The following is a 19,192-nucleotide window of genomic DNA, read 5'->3' as shown; positions in this document are numbered from 1 at the left end:
ACAAATGATCCCTAAATGTCCAGGAAGAGAAAAGCTGATGCAGACGGAAGGCTGTTTCTAGAGAGACGGGAAGGCGAATACATGGTTGTGCTTCAAGGACAAAAAGCGGTATGTCTTTTGTGTTATGAGGCGGCGTCGGTGGTCAAAGAGTCCAATCGACGTCTAAACACAGAGCTAAGTGCGCTAAAGTTAGCTTTCCAGAAAAACAACAAATTGTCAAAGAATTAAACGCCAAACGACGACGGCAGCAGAACGTGTTCACCAAAGAAACATCCAAAAACACTGCAGCGGTGAAAGCTAGCTTTGGAACAGAACAACTAGTAAACAACATTTTTTCACATCCATGCAAATGCATAAGTAACATTTGGATTCGAATGAGTTCTTCAACATTGAGGAGTAGTTACATCTATTTTCCATTTAGTTACATTTCTACTGTTACCGTTCCATGTGGCCCTTTGCGGGCAGCCATTGTGCTGATGTGGCCCTCGGTGAAAATGAGCTTGACACCCCTGGTGCAGATAATGACCGATTTCAAAGGCTCTTTACGCCTCCATTACTTTTAAGACACAATTATCTGGGGTTGTTTTGTCGGGATCCATGTGAGGGCAGAAATAAAAGACGACGACAACCGGCTAACCGTGATTCAGTCCGTTATCAGCATCAGGTTTTAACATTTGTGAAACCTTCTCCCAGGGTGTTCTCTGCCTCTTGACTCACTTCCCGAGGAGAATGCACCGAGTGCTCCATTTAAAATATGACAACACTTTTCAGAGGCCCTTTTTTTCAGGTCACTTCCTTTTGTTTTGTTTTTCCGCCTAACGATGTGTGTTCATTTGCGGTGACACCTCCGGCGGACCTCTTGACGGTTCTTCTCAACAGCTGCTAATTGCAATCTAACACCGGCTCCCGTTCATTAGCCTCCGTCGTCTTTGCAACCTTGAGAGGGAAAAGGCCAGAACCGGAATTGACACCGACTGTCCAGCTGCACACGAGTTAATGCGCGCAAGTGGTTTATGCCAAGATATTTAATCACTTTACGCCCGTGGTGGGGGGCTTCGTTCCAAATCCACCGCGCGCGTAGGAAATGACCAAATCCACAGTCCAGATACTTGTGGACGCACCGATGAAGACCAGATGATTCGGGATGAATGCCGACAGAATTAGAAAACGCGCGGGCTTCTTTCCAGCGCGGCATTCAGCAATTTCACGTTCACATTCAGACGGCGGCCCGACGAACGTGTGCGACCGATGCCTCTGGCCGGGCAAATTGGAAGCGACAAGCCATTGCGACACACACTTTATGAGCACGACGAAGAGCGAGCGTCGGTGAGAGAGGAGGGGCGCAAATACTGTCAAATTCAGATTCTTTTTCTCTTCAAATCCCTCACATTGGGCCGGTCTCGGCGTCACCGTCACGACCCCTCTTTCATCCACCAGAGGATCCGTCACAGTTTTATTCCCCCGGGTTTTCCCTTTCCTCCTGCGCCGTAGACCCCCTCCCCTCACCCGGCCCACCGGTTCCCAGGCTCCCTCCTGATTGCGGCGGCTTCCCTGCTTCACCTGCCCGCCGCTCACATCTGCCTTCCATCAACTCATTTTCTATCTCCTCCGCTTCGCCGTTCACTCAACCTCAGATGATTTGTTTAAACTGCCGGAATGAGGCAAAAAAGCCGCGGCTCGAACAAATCTGGAAAAGTACGCCGCACGTCGACTAAAAGTATACGTAAGTGCTCTGGAAGTGCTTACCTTTAACCAAAATTGCAACTCGGCTCAAACAGCCGGTGCTTTTCCACACAAAAGTGCAGGAAAAGAAACGGCGAAGCGCTCTTTGACAGACACAAACGCTGCTCTGTCCGGTCACAAGTCCGTCCGGACATTTTTCTTCCAAGTTAGCAAAAAAAGCAAACACATAGGGACGACTTTATTACTTCGGCGGTTGATTAAAAGACGGTTAACAAATGTAGGACTTGTAACGCTCCGGGAGCAGTAAATCGGATGTCTGTAAGGGGACGGCGCACCGACCGCGTGTATCTGCGCCAAACACAATTAAGCCGTTCTATAAATTAGAACCATAAAGGACTTGGGAATATTTCAGAAGCAAATGTTTGTTTGGCACAGGACGGACTTAGTAATTATGGAGGCTGTCATCTGTGTTTATACTTTTGCGGGGCCCGTACATGTGCATATGTGTTGCATAAATCCCCGTTGTGTAACCTTGACAGATTGAGCACATGTAAGCATAGCTGTGGCGCTGTACGGTGAGGCAGAAGAAAATCATGTCTTTGGCAGGGCGCACCGCAACGTGGGCGGAATAGCGTTGTACTCACTCACACACACACACACACACACACACACACACATACACACACACATATATATGTGCAGACGAGCGCACCGAGGTCTTGTTCCATTTCTGGTACCTTTGATCAATCAGACGGCGTAATGCTACCCCGGATTGTAAGTCATTACAAGTATCTTTGTCTACCTGAGGCCAAGGAGGAATACGAAGGTTACACAACCCCTTTCATTTATTTATTTGGAAGCCGACTTGGTTACGACGCTACGACGCGGCCCGTTCCAGATTAATTCATGTATTCACCGTGCATGAATTCAGTTAAAAACAAGAGAGGGGCAATCAAAAGTCATCTGTTCATTATTTATACTCAATTTTTTTTTTTTTTTTTTTTTTTGCATTACAGGCTGCGGGGCAGCTGGAGACTATCCAAGCTGTGATTGGTCGAGAGGCGGGGCTCGCCATGGACCAGTCGGCGGTCCGTCACAACCGTTCACCCCTTCATTCGCACGCCATATAAAGTTATTCAACCATCCGGGGGGCGGCGCAGCTCAGGGGGCGACAGCGGGCGTCCTTGGAACCCACATTGGCGGTTTGATTCCGGCGCTCCAGACAAAATGTTGCTAAGCAAGGCAGCCGCTGTCAAATTGTGCTGATGTTGTGCTCTACGTTTAACGCAGTGGTTCTTCACCTCGTTTCATGCGTGCATTCACTAATGACTTCTTTATTGGAAAAATAAAATCAGATTTTTTTTCAAATTCAAGGCATAGGTATATGCTTTACTGGTGCACAAAATGAACTGAGCATCAACGTCACTGTGGCCAAAGAAGAAAACCAGCAAAAGATGATTGTCACACAAAATGAAAACACAATAATGAATAATTACTGCAAATCAGTGGGACTTCTGCTGTTGCTTTTGAGAGACCAACTCAGAAATGCGTTGCTTCACCTGTGTAGCGTGTAGCTTCCCCTAGCGTGTTCACAGTGATGGCCAAGCGGGGCGCGTCATCGTGAATTCTATGGGTCGGGTGTGTGTGTTGACCTCCGCCGACCCCTGAGACCGACTCACTGAACCCCTGGGGTTCGATCAAACCCGGGTAAAGAACCACTGGTTTCACTAAATGTGACAATAAGATAAGATAAGAAAAGATAAGATAAGAACAACTTTATTTATCCCGAAGGAAATTGTTGTGCCAGAGTTTCAAGCAAAAACATAACAATAATAGATAATAGTAGGAAGGAGGGAGAATAAGAAATACGATAGAATATAAATTGTCATGTTAAGGCTATCAAGTGTTTTAAGGTCTTAAGTACAAAGATTTGAAGATTCCCTTCGGCTGAGGGAGGGGGAATTAAAACGTCTGATCGCCTCAGGTAGGAAAGACCTCCTGTGGCGTTCAGTGGAGCTCCTTGGTGGTATCAGTCTACGACTGAATAAAAGGTATTTCTTAATTTTTCATCCTCTCATTCAGGTCATATTGAGACATACAACCATTCGCTCTGTCATTCACACCTCACACCGAGACGTAGCACCGTTCATCTCCTGTCCACATGCAGCAGACACACATGCAACCATTCACACGTCATATAAACGCCATTCGCCCTCTGATTCGCACGTCATACGGAGACAAAAAGCCATTCACGTTCATTCCCACGTCATATTGACATACAACCATTCACCCTCTCGTGCACAAATGGAGACGTTCAACCATTCTCTTCCTCACTTACATGCCATATGGAGACGATTCACACGTCATATATATGTATATATATGTATATACATATATATGATGTCTGACTTTCTTGCTGTGAGGCATTCAGTCCAAAGATGGGAGGCGGGTATTTACCGTGCAAACTCAAACGTCAACGCGAGATGAGACAAGATAATACATACAGTGCTGGAAAAGTCGAAAGACAAGAAAGCAGGAGGGAATAAGTGTCTCACAAATGAGTCAAAGGGACGGTGCAGGGACAAGTTAGAGGGAAGACAGCGGAAAATAAATCTATCTGATATGAGTGCTGCCTTTTCTCCTTTCACACTTCCTTTCTCTTGCCTTCATAGTCAGTTAATTAACAGGAAAGCAGAGGAAAGGGAGAAAAAACATGTGGCAGGCCAATATCAGGTTTGACAGAGATAGAGGTTAGCTACTCCCAACAATGCAAAACAGGAAAAAAAAAATAATTAAAACCCTCGTTCTACAAAATAAAAGTAATTATGAAAGTGAAAAGGGGAAACGGCGCAACGGCAATTGTTCAAAATATGAAAAATTGATCTATTGGGAGCGAGAGACGGAGCTGTTAGGCTAATTAACCTTTTTTTCCTGCTCTTTATTTAAAAAAAAAACAACAAAAAAACACAACAAATGATAATTAAGTCAACTTTCATGGGGCAAACGGGGGATTTTACAATAACAGACGGGGGGAAAGTTTATTCAGTGTAATTAAGTGTTTTTTGTTTTTTTCTTCCAAATTCATGCTTTCTTTTGTTCTTTCATTATAAGCCCCGCATTTATCTACCTTTACATCCTTTGCTATTCTGGTATATATTTTCCTCTCTCTTTTCGTGTCTCCCGAGGGGCCGGGCAGGTGCAATGGGCCGTGTTGACAGCTTGTCCCCCCACCCCTCTTTTTTCCTTGCTGCAGGGGAAATTGTCACTCTCGTCATTCAGGCCTCTGAACACAGCATGGAGAATGGATGCAGGTGTGTGTGTGTGTGTGTGTGTTCTTGGGGGGATTGAAGGGGCTTTGTTAGCACCGCAAGGTACAGCCGAATGCCTGGACACACCTTAGCAAGTCACACACACTCTGACCCCGCAAGCCGAAAGGCAGAAAACCATGAAACTATCTAACTTTTCAAAACTAGCCGAATAGTGGTTTGATTGGACCGATTCGACAGCACTCGTTCATTTCGTCATCCTCTACTCCGATCCGTCCGATCCCTGGATCCGTCACAGGGACGTTGTTTTCACCTTCCCAGAAAAAGCCGTACTGGATTCCTGAAGCCTTCTTTCTGTTCTTTTTACGTGTTTCTCCTCGAAACTGTCTCGATTCTTTGGGGGAAATAACTCGTCCAGATGATGGAAACCTTCCTGGGAGAATCTAGCTCATGTTCACACGGCGGCGTCACACAGTCAGCTGCACGTTCACCGCGCGAAGCTCGCGTTTCACACGGTTCCCTGAGGGCGATTCGCTTGACAGAGATCTCCAGACCGGAGAGGCAATTTGAGAACTGCCGCGTTGTCGTTGTGACGCGGAAACCAGTTTCAGACTATCTGAGTTTGCGGCAGAGCAGCTGTCAGAAGAAAAAACCGTTGGCAGCAGCACAACTTGTTTTTAACAATGCTCAGTGGACACCAAGGGGCCGAAAGAGTGCTCAGAGATGGTCTTCTGCATAATGCGCTCACCGGGAATCCTTATTTGAGTTGCTTTTAACTTCATTCATTTTCATTGAGAACATGTCCGGCGTGTGAAACCCCCGGCGGACGGGCTGCGCCTGAAATACTACGACGAGCCCATCTTGCAACCGCGACACGATAACACTCGGATCCCTCTGCTTTTCCGTTCTGGCGTTTTGGACTCAACTGCGGGAGGTCGTGTTTACCAGCGGCCGCCACGGGATTGGACGATTTCATCTGTCGGAAGATGAAAAACATGCTACTGTTGCGGCTAATGACATCGCTTTTTCAGTTGCTTGTTGTCAGCGCTTGTTAACTTGAGCTCAGGGGTTGAGAATCACAAGTATATCCAAGAATTATTTATTTTAGATGTAAGAACAGAAAAAAATGGGAAATAACGCGTAATAACGCATGAAAACCCCTGCTTCCTTTCATTGTACGTATCTAATATGTGTCTCCCAGTAGACGAGGGCACAGCTCATACTGAGCTTTGATTAGCACGTCCAATGCTAATGTTAATGTGAGGCTCCTGAACCCCCCACTCACTGCTAACGCTGCACAGGAGCCACTTTACTTCCCCATCCATTGAAGGAGAGCAGGATTTCCTTTCATAGTTAGCATTTTTTGCTAAATTAGTTTTCTTACTAGCGGTGCAGTTTGTGTTTTTAAAATACATCTCTGTTTTTCCTTCTATTATCAGTGATGGCGTCTATTGCATATCGCATAAGAGGGAGCGTACAAAGTTAGAATGTCTTTACAATGTCTGAATGGCCATGTTCTCTGTACATCTTGAATGTGGAAAACACAACTTTTAGTGCCATGAATATGAAAAAGAGGGCGTGCATCTCGGGGTCAGGGACCGAGGGCGAGGGAAGAAAGAATAATCGCGATTCCAAATCTAAACACGAGGCTCCAGCACGGCTCAGTGGATTACACAGTCAAAACTCTAGAGAGCGTGTGTGTTTGCATGGTGTCAGGGAGTTGGAGTGTGTCTCGTCCGGGGCGCTGGCCCCAGACAAAATGCTCTGCCAGTTTTCTGCCCACTGGTCTTTTCATTGCTGATGGATGGGTCTTGTTCGGCACCATCTGGCTATAGGATACTTCACATTAATCATTACAAACACACACACACACACACACACACACAATGAGTTGCCTCTAACAAACGTATACAGGCCTGCTGAGCATGAGATTTTTTTCAGCCGCTGTAAACGAACAAAGAAGAAAAAAAAAAACTTTATATGTATACAAGATACGAGCGCATGGAGACTAATATTTGACGATTGCATTAGGAGCCTTGTTGCCTTTGGATTTAAGGAAGCCATTGGCCACAACGCTGATTTCAAAGTTTGCCGTGGGACATTGAAAAATGAAAAACAGATCATTTACAAAAAAAAAAAAACACATTGTTTCACACGCTTGTAGCCTTGAGCTCCAGAACAATGAAGTCCAATAAGCCCCGCCGCCCCGACTGGGACTTCACTAATGACCTTTTTGTACCTTTAGGAGACACATATTAGCAACCCTGCCCATAATGACAACAATTTAGCCTTTTCCTTCAATACACCCCACTTGCAACATACTGATTAGCGCTCGTAAACTGATATCCTCACGTAAACTGCGTGTTGAGCGGCCAGACCCTCCCCGCCCCCCCCACGGGAACTTAATGTAAAATGAGGGACATTATCAGACTTCATTTATTTCTATCTACCGGCTATATGGACTTAATTCAAGCTGATTTGCCTCTGCGCTTCCTCAGCCAATAAAAACACACACACACACACACACACACACACACAAGGACAGGGAAGAAAAAAAGGAAAAAAAACTTGGCCCATCTTGGAGGAAACACGCTTGACATTCGATTTAATGTCATTAAATCGTATCTCATGGCTATCCCAGTTTGTAATGCGAGGGGATTTATTTGCAGAATCTCTGAAAATGGAATAAGCCCGACGACCCGAGTCGAGTCGTTGGAAAATATAACAGTAACCTGGTCAACTTTAAAATATTTATCCATCAGGGCGGCAGCCAATGAAATGAATGTGCATTGCACTTTTCGGGAGTTTGCTCAAAAACCCTGAAACGCAACAGCGTTCCGACGCATTTGTGGAACGGAGAAGCTCGTCTGGGCCGGGAAGCCAGCAAGTCCACAAATACTAACCATCTCATTTAAATGCAAACATGTTAATATATGATGAAGATATTGTCTGATAAATGTTCCCGCGGACCCTCGTCGGTCCGATACGTGCATTTCAGTGCCAGAAGGCGGTGGAGACCCGCAGCCTGCCGGAGTGGAAACGTGATCGCCGTCAGATCCCTTCAATTACCGCCGTACACGTAATAAATGCACTACAGCGACTCACTTGAGCAGAGGGCCGAGGTGGGAGAAACAAATAAATCCTAAAAAAATATTATTTGTGCATACGAGTGGGAAGCTTCACTCCAATTTGTTCATCGAATGATACACACACACACGCGTATTTAAGATCAGGCTCACAAAAACACACTACCTGGTGCTATCTAGCGCGAGTAAAGAAAAACAAAACCAAAAAGACACAACTATTTTGCAGGTTTTAAATGTATTCTTGGGCCTTTACTGACAGACGGGTGACTTTTGTCTCTTTCCCAGCAGATCTAAACATGGCCACCAGTGTTACCAGCGTAATGTAGTGCTCGCTACTGGGGAAACACCTGGTTTCCGGAGTGCATTTTGAAAAGCGTGGTCCAGACCTGCTCTGCATGCAACTCTAGAGTGATTGGCACCATATTTACATATAAAATAATCTGACTGGACGTTATGGAAGAATCTATCACGCGAACCATGACTTTTATTTTCATTTGATGTTATTATGCTTCATTAATTCCCTGCGGGAAATTATTTCTCTGCATTTAACCAATCGTGGACGAACCACGAGCAGTTAGCAAGCACTTGGCGGCGCCAACAACTCTTTGAGAGTCTTGAGGGAGGCGGGAATCAATCCTTCTCCAGGACTTGTTCACGGTGCCGCAAAGTGGCGACGTGGAACTTGAGTAGAATTTGTCTCGTCTTGGCAACTGGACTTGAATTTCTTCACTTGAAGATGTTTCTCATCTGAGAGGCTTCTTCAATTCTAATGACCTGCGTGGAGTTTCTGAATAAAACCGACAGGTTTTCGGGCGGGTCTTGGTTATGGCGGCTTGTTGCGTAAATGGAAGAGTTGATCTGCAGAAACTACGCGTAAGGGGGGTTGTTACGCTAAACGTTAGCATTAGCAATTCAAATACCGAGACAAGATGATTTCTACAAGAATTCACCGTGAGATCCTCCAAGATAAAATGGGTGATAGTGAAAAACACAAAACGACTCTTCACTTTGCACGCTTGACGGATGCTAGCAATGTTACCTCCGGTAACTCGGAGCTGTAACGTGAACAAGTTCGAGGCAAATAAGAAGATAAAAAGAAAGACAGGGGAAAAGCGTGATGTTTAAAACCATCCAGCTTTTGCCCGATTCAATCCAAAACATGTGACCTGGGGAAAATACATGTGTGTTTTCACGCCAGGTGGAGGCGTGAAGTCGCTGGCGAACCCGTCACTCGGGACGCGTGATAATACAAGGTCTGAAAAGGGCAAGCGTGGATGAACCCATGCGAGGAGGACGATGTCTTACCTTGTGGTCGTACGGGTTGTAGGAGTGAAAGAGTTGCGACAGCTGTTTGGTCCTTTGCTTCTTCTAGAGGAACACAAGAGAAACAAACCAGAAAATACCAAGTTAAGAACAAAACCAAAAAGTCAAGTCAGCTTTTATTGTCAATTCCTTTCGCATGCATTGGACATACAAAGGAGTTGAAAAGAGGTTTCTCGCTAGAGACAGGACAGACCGGGCCCGGTGAGAGTCGGGGTCATGTAGTGCAGAAGTTCAAAGTTATGCATGATATATCGTCATTTCCAGACTTTTTTCACACAATCTGAACACTTAAACAACCATGCGGGTAATTTATGGTTGTTTTTGGCCTGACGAGCTTCACGCCGCCAAAACATTTAGCCTGGTCACGATTCCGAGGCCGTTCCATTCCGAGTTTAACGGGGAAAGAAAATGGATGGACGGATGGACTTTTCCTCGTCTTGTTTATTTTCTATCCTTTTCATCGGCGCTGTTACAGCCACTGTGCGGAAAAAAAGCATTTGTAACTAATACGTATTTAATTAAAAGTAAAACGAAAAAAGGTTTCTTGGGAAACATCTCATGTGCGCTCGGTGCAGGACTTGGAAGGCCATACAACCGTTGACAGGTTTTACAGAGATATATAACCGTATTATTTGTACGTCTCATTGACAAAGGAGGGTTCGCACACCATAAACTGTAGATATGCAACGAAACCCACAGCACGAAGACGCCATCCTTGAACCTTCTCAGTACGGGGTGGAAACGCAAAACACTGTGCGTCTGTGTATAATGTAAAATAGTTGTTATTGTTCAATAAAATTTTCTTACCTGGATGAAACCAGGGTTGGTTCTTTTTGGAGCAGTTATACGTTTCAAAATGCCATTTTATCATTGACAAGGAAACCCTCTCCGCTGCTTCCAATGATGATTCAACACGGGACCTTTATGAGCTCGTAAATATTCATTGTTTCCCTTTTTTTTTTTTTTTTTCAACCCACAGTGGGGAACTCTTTTTTTTTTAATGTCACCCTTTGCATATAAATTGAACTTCGGCCCTCGTTCATCGTCGACGCTCATAAGATACGTCGTCGTGTAAAACGTTCCCTGAAAAAAAAAAAAAAAGTTGGCAACAAGCAGGGTTTTCTTCAGTTTGTTTGCACAGTGTACTTTTAGGACCAAAACTCATGATACTTATTAGGTCACTTAAGCAGAAAGGGGAAAAAAAATCACGGCTGAGAACAACGCCTACAGTGATTCATTAAATCTATAAAATATGCGACGGATGGAGAGCGAGCGGGAAAGAGAGAAATACATTTATTTGCCCACCAGCCGTGGCAGGAGAAAAAAAAAAAAAAAAAAAAAGTATTTCTCATTTTCCATTCCCGCTCAAAGTCTGGCCTTAACCTTTTTTTTTTTTTTCTTTTTTCTTTCCGCAGCGCCTTAATGTGTAATGAGATGCACAAGCGTGAGACATGACTGTTTGATGTGTGGCGGTTGTTAATGCAATCAGTTACATGAGACTGACGCAGTTACAAAGAGCGCTAATTAGCCCGTTGATTAGGCCACGTCTGGCTAACGGGGGGGAATATATGTATACGCTACTATAGCTAAAGGGAGTCTGCATGCATCGCCTTTCTCCGTCCTGCCCTCCCTCTCTCTTACTTGGTGCTGAAAGTGTAAAGGGCCATCCGATCTCCTTTAGGCCGGCTGTGTGCATATGGAGACGCGCGACCTACAGGTTACTCCGCCATGGCGCTCGGGCATCATTATGGCGTGACGGACGAACGCGGCGGGAGGGGGAGAAGTATTGTATGGCGTGCATGTGGACGTAGGTCGGGGGAAACCTCTTTAACGGATGGGAACGAAAAACAACGCATTGGGAGGAAAAGCGGCGACTCCTGAAGTAAACAACATAATCTGTTATTTCTCTTTTCCGTCCAACACGGCCGCCTCCCCTCGCCGCCATCACGGCTCTCGTCCGTCAAACTCGTGGCCCGCCAGAATGTGTTAAATTAAATAAAGTTAATCGCTTGCATTGACCATTAAACATATTCCCACAATTCGTGCGCATGGTGTTACAAAGTGACGGCGTCCCGCCATCTTCCCTCAGCCGCAGGGAATGTTAAAATCTTTGTAGTTAACAGTTAAGACAATTTATATTTTCATTGTATTTCTTATTCTTCCTCATTCCTATTATTATCTATTACCGTTATGTTTTTACTTGAAACTCTGGCACAACGATTTCCTTCGGGATAAATAAAGTTGTTCCCATCTCTCTCTCTCTCGTCAGATCGCAGTGCATCCACGTCAATGCAGTTTTCAACAAGTGGAATTAAGAAATAAAAATGATCCCTAAAGTTGATGGTTTTAAACAAAGTCAATAACTTGTGTTGGATGATATTTTTTTTTATTCTCTTGACTGATACTGTGGGTTTCTTTACCTGACAATATAAAAGGATTTATGTTGTCGCAGATTTATGTAGATTTATGTTATCTATTACTGTTAGGTTTTTGCTTGAAACTCTGGCACAACAATGTCCTTCGGGATAAATAAAGTTGTTCTCATCTCTCAGGTAAACCTCACTTTTTTTTACATCTATATGAATGCAAATGCAACATTTTGGATTTGAATGAGTAATAAATTCAGAGTTTTTTAACATTAAGGAGCATTTGTGGCCCTTTGAGGACGTCCGCGATGCTGACGTGGCCCTCGGTGAAAATGACTTTGACCTCCATGATCTAGAATCTTGTCATTTCTGAACAGACCCCCTCCAAGTATTTCCCTCACAGTTCCCTTCGCCTTTCCATCCTGACTCCCTCTTCGCGCTTCTCAGCGTCGGGCGAGGAAAACTCATATTTATTCTTTCTCCCCTCCTTCCTGCCGCCTCCTCCTCCTCCCTTCAGTGTGCCTCTCGCACACTATCTGCCTGGAGCACCTTAGGTGAGAGCCGTCCTCTCATCATTGCACCTCAAAACTACCCTGCCTCTTCCTTCCACCCCTCATCGCTCTCGCCATCATGCTGCGTGTGTGTGTGTGTGTGTGTGTGTGTGTGTGTGTGAATCTGAAAGACAAATGTAACCGCAGGTAAGGATTTCTCAAACCCTCAGCAGCTCCAACAAAGACACACCCACCAGGGGAAGATGCAGCCGTGCGTGATTACACACCGGCTTACAGACGAGAACGCCGCGCTCTTAAAATAGACAAAGGTTGAAACAGTCGAAGCCAAGCAGTGGTTTGAAACTACAAAAAAAAAGAAAAAACAGCAATGAAACAGTGCAAGGAATATAATCTTTGTGATCTTTGGTTTATGATCCTTGTACTATTTGAGAGGCGGTTTGAATTGATGGAAACAAACTCCCATAGAGCTCTATCACTAGGATTTTCAAAATACAAATCAAATTGGAGCGCAGTCTTGTAAATCAACTGGCGAGGGAAGCAGCCCCCTTCCCACACAAACACACACACACACACACACACACACACACACACACACACACACACACTATCAACCCCTCCACGCTTTCAACCAGCAGTGGAGCGAAGAGGACAGAAAGGATGAGGAGCCCAGTCACCGGCCAGATGTCAGGAATATCATTCCTTTCCCAGACGTTTTTGTGAAACGCTGCGTGAAAACACAGTCTTGCTCCTCTAAATATGACGCTCTCTGCCCTCCAAACAATATCTACTGGATTGCATTTCAATATTTTCCTGTTGTAATGATTATTCCCTTGTTGTTATAGCGGCCTCACAAAGTTGTCATGCTGTAACACTTAATAAAAGGTCAACTTATCTGATGAAAAATAAATTAAAATGGTCTAAAATGAAATCGTTGAAAATAAAATAAGATAAATAGAATAAAATAAGATGAAATAAAATAAAATAAATCCATTTTAAGAGAGATGATGAGATGAGAACAACTTTATTTATCCTGAAGGAAATTGTTGTGCCAGAGTTTCAAGCAAAAACATAACAATAATAGATAATAGTAGGAAGGAGGGAGAATAAGAAATACAATAAAATATAAATAGTCAAGGTTAATATATATTGTCAAGGTTAAAGGCTATCAAGTGTTTTAAGGTCTTTTTTAGCATCTTTTAAAAGCATCTTTTTAAAGGTCTTTTAAGCAATGCAAACTACTGAAAAAGAGCCATCCTGATAAGAAATAAAGATCATTTTTACTGTAATAATGCCTGTATTTATATATACTTCTATGCATATCTTCGCCACGGTGAATCCACCTTCTCCATCTTAACTCTATTGGATCCTCCTCTCTCACACCAACTAACTTCATATCCTCTCACAATGTCCATAAATCTCCTATATATACATATATATATATATATATATACATATACATATACATATATGTACATTAAACAAAGAAACCACTCAACAGCCAGACGTCAGAAATATCATTCCTTTCCCAGACGTTTTCGTACAGAGCCTTGTTCCTGTGAATATGACACTCTTTGCCCTCTAAACATCTACTTACTCTAAACTATGATTGTATTTAAACCATCCATTCATCATTCCTGCTGTAATAATTATTCCCTTGCTGGTATAGTGGTGCTGCTGGAACATTTTCCCCACTTCAGCACTTTCTGGGTTTCATAAAAGGTACACTTTAATAATAAAAAAATAAATTGAAATAGTCTCAGTGAAATTGTAAATATAAATGAATATAATATAAATAATATATATAAATAATTATACATTTATTTTCTGAAAATGAAATAAAATAAATAAAAATAACAATAATAATAATAATTTAATATTAAGCAATACGAAGTACTGAAAAAGAGCCATCATGGTACGAGTATGGCTGCAAGAAAGAGCGATTTTACCGTAACAGTTTAAAAGTATTTAAAGTGAGCCGGCGCCACAGTTCCTCTGGGTTTCCATCCATTTACGGGTTTCCCTTCCAATGTAACCTCTGGCTAAAATGGCAAAGATGGCAGTGGTCGAACCGCCAAAGCCGAGCCTTTGAGACGGAGTAGTTTGTAAACCACTGACATATGCCGAGGCACTATATTTGATTAAAAGGGTCGTCCAATTGGACGTCTCCTGGCATCATTGATTATTTAAATCCACCGTAGGATAAGACAACTGTGGGCGATTAAATGTGCTTAAATCAGCAAACACATAGGCCAAATGAAAAACACATTTAAGTCATTTCCTATGAGCGAGATTAATCTGACCAGCTGGATAATTTGGCTCCACCGTCACGGAGAAAAATATAAATACCAATCAATACCTCGATCTCTCCCCTGGAAGCAACTCCACTGCAGCAATATTGGAAAAATACAGAGATAAAATGCAAGTCTTTGAAATCATCGAATTGGAGAGATCTTACAGACGTCTGTTTATTCTATTATATCTTTGTTTTTTTAGCAAGTTCGCATGTGTGTGTGTTTTTAGTGTGTTGTGTGTGTGTGTGTAAGTAGTGTGTGTGTGTGTGCATGCATGTGTGTGGCCCATCAAGCAAGCAAGTTAATCTAGCATGCTGTCCAGGTTGTGTTAGTGTCAAGCCAGAAATGCAGATCCGCCGTGTGTGTGTGTGCGTGTGTGTGTGTGTGTGTGTGTGTGTGTGTGTGTGAACCTGTCATCGCAGTGATGAGGAATGATAGTTGTTACATCAACGTCCATCTGGTAATGCCGCTAGAGACGGACACTGTGTCTAACGGGAAGTGACATTACACGGGTGTGTATGATCGTACACGGGATCTAAACACACACACACACACACACACACACACACACACACACACACAGACAGACAGACACACAGACAGGAGCAGGCCGGACGCAAGTACATGCCGCGCCAGCTAAAGCTCCTGTTTCATCCCGCGTCTCTGCATGAAGACAACGGCGTCACTATTATCTGTATTTATTAGTCGTGAAGCACACGAGGGGGCGAAGACGCGTCCGCAAGAGTGTTTTGGTGCACGTCACCCCGTCCCTGTCTTTGCAAGCACATGGACGTCGGGTTAGGGGGCAAGGTGACACTGATCTTGCCGTAGCGGCTGAAGTTCGCGCCTCCAGGTGGACGCCGCTGCGCAGCGCCATCTCCCCCTAATGATGGGCAGATGTTGTTGCCGGAGAGCCTGGACCAGCGGCCGGGAGATGTTTGTGCCGCACTACTCCGAGGAAAACCTCGGGCATAAAGGCTACGTGAAGGATTAACACTTCCCGTGGCGTCGACGAAAAGCGGCCGACGACGGCGGTGATCCGGGGAGATCCTTTCTTTGTGTGTGACCTCTGTGGGCGCCATGATACTGAACACGGTCAAGTGTCAAGTTAGGCGTTGAGCCTTTATTTAGGGTCTTCGATAAACCTCTGACTTGCTTTAGGACAGCGGGAGGAAACCGGAGAGCCTTGAGGGAAGCAACACAGACACGGGGAGAGAGCGCTAACCACCAGGCCTCCATTCAGTTATTATGAATTATCGTCTATAACAACAAAAAATGATAATATCCATAATAATAATTACTATTATTATAAGGAACCAGCCATAAAGTGATGACGACGATGGTGGTTATTATCAGTGTTCCCTCTAAGCTGCTCGCTTGCACAGTCGTGCACAGCTCCAGTGTTCTCCGTGCACAGCAAATCTACGCTGCGCATGAAATAAAATCCAGGCAGAACTGTAAATAAAATAAATGTGTTTAATTTATTTACAGTTCAGCATTGCTTTGCGTGGAGAACACGAGAGCAGGATGCGATTTTGCAAACACACGGCTCAGCGGGAACATTGGTGATTATCGTTATTATTTTTATAATTATAATTATTATTATCATCAAATCACATTTTTTGTTATTAATAACACATTATTATTGTTACTATTATTATTGCTGTTGTTGTTTTTAACAACAACAACAACAATGATAATAATATTAATAATGATAATAATAACCACAATTCAATCTAATAATAATAATAATAATAATAATAATAACAATAATAATAATAATAACAATAATAATAATAATAATAATGGTATTACAGCTATTGTAAATTATGACAATAACGATGATGGATATTTTTAAATTATTATATTTTCTATTCTTATTCTATTCTCTCTGCAGTTCCAATACTCAAAAGATGCTCAAGCGAGGCGTTGACTCTTGCTTCACTGTTCACGTGCGCAACAACTATTCAGAGTGACGGTTGCAAAGATCCATGTCATCCAAACAGAACCTCAGATCTTGCAAGTCCACACACACACACACACACACACACACACACACACATACACACACACACACACACATTCACATTTCTCAGATTGACTACGATGCACCGGATGACTGTGACTCGTAACCCCGCGACCTTTGTCAATTATCTCAGCTCGTTAAAGCTCCGGTTGAAAAGAAGCATTTATGAGTGGCGAAATAAAGAAAAAAGTGGATAAAATAAACACGAGAGGCGAAACCTGCGATCATTAAAATGCAATATGTTATTCTTCCATGATCACTTGACTTGGTGCTCATTAATCAAGAGCGGCCCTGAGTGGGTCGGCACGGCAACCCCGCTATTATCTCAATCTTAGCACCTGTTGGCTGCCGGTCAAGTGTTGTTGCGTCCCCTGACGGGCGCCACGGGGAGCGGGAGGCTGCTTTCCGGACAGGAAAAGGTAAAAAAATGAAAAATAAAACAGAACCGAAAAACAGGCAGGTGTTTGTGCGCGCACCCTGGCGTAGATAAATGATAGCGAAGCTCTGGGATGGCGCTTCTACCGGCCGGCCAGCTGTTTTACATTGACAGCAGCCGCACCGGTGCCTCGTGGGTAATGGAGTCCTTAACCAATTACAATCTGGGGAAATTAAAAACACTGTCCCGCAAGAACGGCTAATCTCCTTCTCTATCACTCTCTCTCTCTCTTTCGCCGTCTCCGGCAGCTGCTCGCTCTCAGTTCTTTCTTACATACCAGCAGACGGCCAACACACACATTGTGCGCTCGGCGAGTCCATTTATCAAGGCTATGTTCTGGTCACCTGAGGATGATTATGGAGATCCCAGCTAATAGCGTTCACAATCCTCTCATTCGCAACATGCTCTTCCATCCCTGTGGTCTTATTTTCCCTCCATCTGCCTTGCGCTCTCCCTCCTTCTCTGCAGTCTCTCATACATCAAGCCGGGACGGTGCGGCGATACGTCGGGGTCTCGGACCCCCGCAAAAAAACACCTGGACCCCATCGCAGCCGGAGCGTTTCGCCGTCCCCCGTTGGCCGAGACGGATCCGTCTCTGTTTCGCATCTTGTTTTTCTTATTTTTCCGAGCGCGTGCGTTTGTCAAGGCCGTCGCCCCAAACTACACCGCTCGAAAAAATAAAGGGAACACTTAACAAACACATCCTAGATCTAAATGAATGAAATATTCTTATGAAATACTTTGCTCTTTACGCAGTTGAATGTGCTGACAACAAAATCACACAAAAATGATCAATGGAAATCAATCGTATCGACCCATGGAGGTCTGGATTAGGAATCACACTCCAAATGAAAGTGTAAAAACAAACTCCAGGCTGATCCAACTTTGATGTAATGTCCTTAAAACAAGTCCAAATGAATCTGTGTTGCTTCCTGAGTGGACACTATGATTTCACACAAGCGTGATTGACTTGGAGTTCCATTGTGTTGTTCAAGTGTTCCCTTTATTTTTTTGAGCAGTATATTTTGATAAGAAATATCAGAGCGAGAAAGTGTGCGGTTTAATAAACGCCGCTGGGTTAAATATTCAAGCGTCCTTTCAAAAGCGTCCGGTGACACGGCCGGCCCCCCGCTGAGCGCGTCCCTATGGCTGCTTCTTTCAGTCTGCTTTTTATTCCCTCCATCCAGCCACCTTTCACATTTCTCCCTTTGTTCCTCTCTCCTTAGCTTACCTACTTCATCGCTCTCTCCCTCTCTCTGTCTCTGTGTGTTGCAAACCCCCCCTCCGTCTTCCCTTCCTACTCCATCTACTCCTCCATCCATCCCTCCCATGGCTATTCAACACAGTTGTGTTCCAGACAAACCATCTGGTCCACTTTATTAATGACTGACCCCGCGTGGCCTCGACGTTGCCTAGCTGCCACCGTTCGCGGGGACGGCGTGCACAATTGTTTGTGTTTGTGTGCACACGTGCACGTGTGTGTGTGTGCGTGTGTGTGAGGACAGGTGCATGCAGACCGATGATGTAATATAGTGTGCGGCCATTAACCACAGAAGCAGGTGGACTGATTTCAGGGGGACCCGTGCACATCACTCAAAGTTTTTTTTTTTTTTTTTATCCTCTCCCTCAACCACAAATAGATTGAGGTAAATTTAAACAGTTAAAAAAAAATATTGAAAAATTACTAAAAATCTGCTTTTTGCGCGCATGTTTTTTTAACACTTTTTTTTTTTTTTTTAAAGCCGGCGGTGTCATTTCACCCACGTGAAACCGGAAACCTCCGCAGTCGTGAAATAAACAGTAACGTCGGCGAAATAATTGCATACGGCGAGGAGAGACGACGATAAAACGGCTTTGACGGGATCTCGCGTTTTGCCACAGTCGGAGTATCAAAGCGTCGCCCGTGGAAAAAAAAAAAAAAAAGCAGCGCGCTTCCATCCAACCCCTGACAATAAGAGTCGGATGAGGCAGACGGAGGGGAAAGAAAGGAGAGCGGGAAAGAAAAAGAAAAAGATAAGAAGACGGGGAGCAGGAGCGCGGTTGTCAGGGGAGCCATACCTCTAAGACACACTCGGCTTCTCCTCGGAGGAGGAGGAGGATGGATGGAGCCAAGGAGGGACAAAGAGAATTACTTATGAAGATGTTCCACTTGAAAGAGATGTGTCAACACTTTGATGGTAAAGGGTGAGGGAGTGTAAATCCA

The 19,192-nt window shown here is 44.1% G+C and overlaps 1 protein-coding gene across 2 annotated transcripts in view; it reads right to left on the bottom strand.

The window, feature by feature from the left end:
* Positions 1-19,192, bottom strand: part of cdkal1 (CDK5 regulatory subunit associated protein 1-like 1) — a 239,643-nt gene that overhangs the window by 58,458 nt on the left and 161,993 nt on the right. For both annotated transcript variants that reach the window (XM_086156022.1, XM_086156023.1), the window contains exon 12: positions 9,341-9,403. In XM_086156022.1, the coding sequence (XP_086012148.1) occupies positions 9,341-9,403 (63 nt within the window). The remainder of the gene's footprint in view (positions 1-9,340; positions 9,404-19,192) is intronic.

Source organism: Fistularia commersonii, chromosome 11, assembly GCF_037954325.1.
Source record: "Fistularia commersonii isolate RoL2024-O1a breed Wild chromosome 11, RoL_Fcom_v1.0, whole genome shotgun sequence".
NCBI lineage: Eukaryota > Metazoa > Chordata > Actinopteri > Syngnathiformes > Fistulariidae > Fistularia > Fistularia commersonii.
The sequence above is the reverse complement of the archived record's forward strand: the minus strand, read 5'-3'. Positions and strand labels throughout refer to the sequence as shown.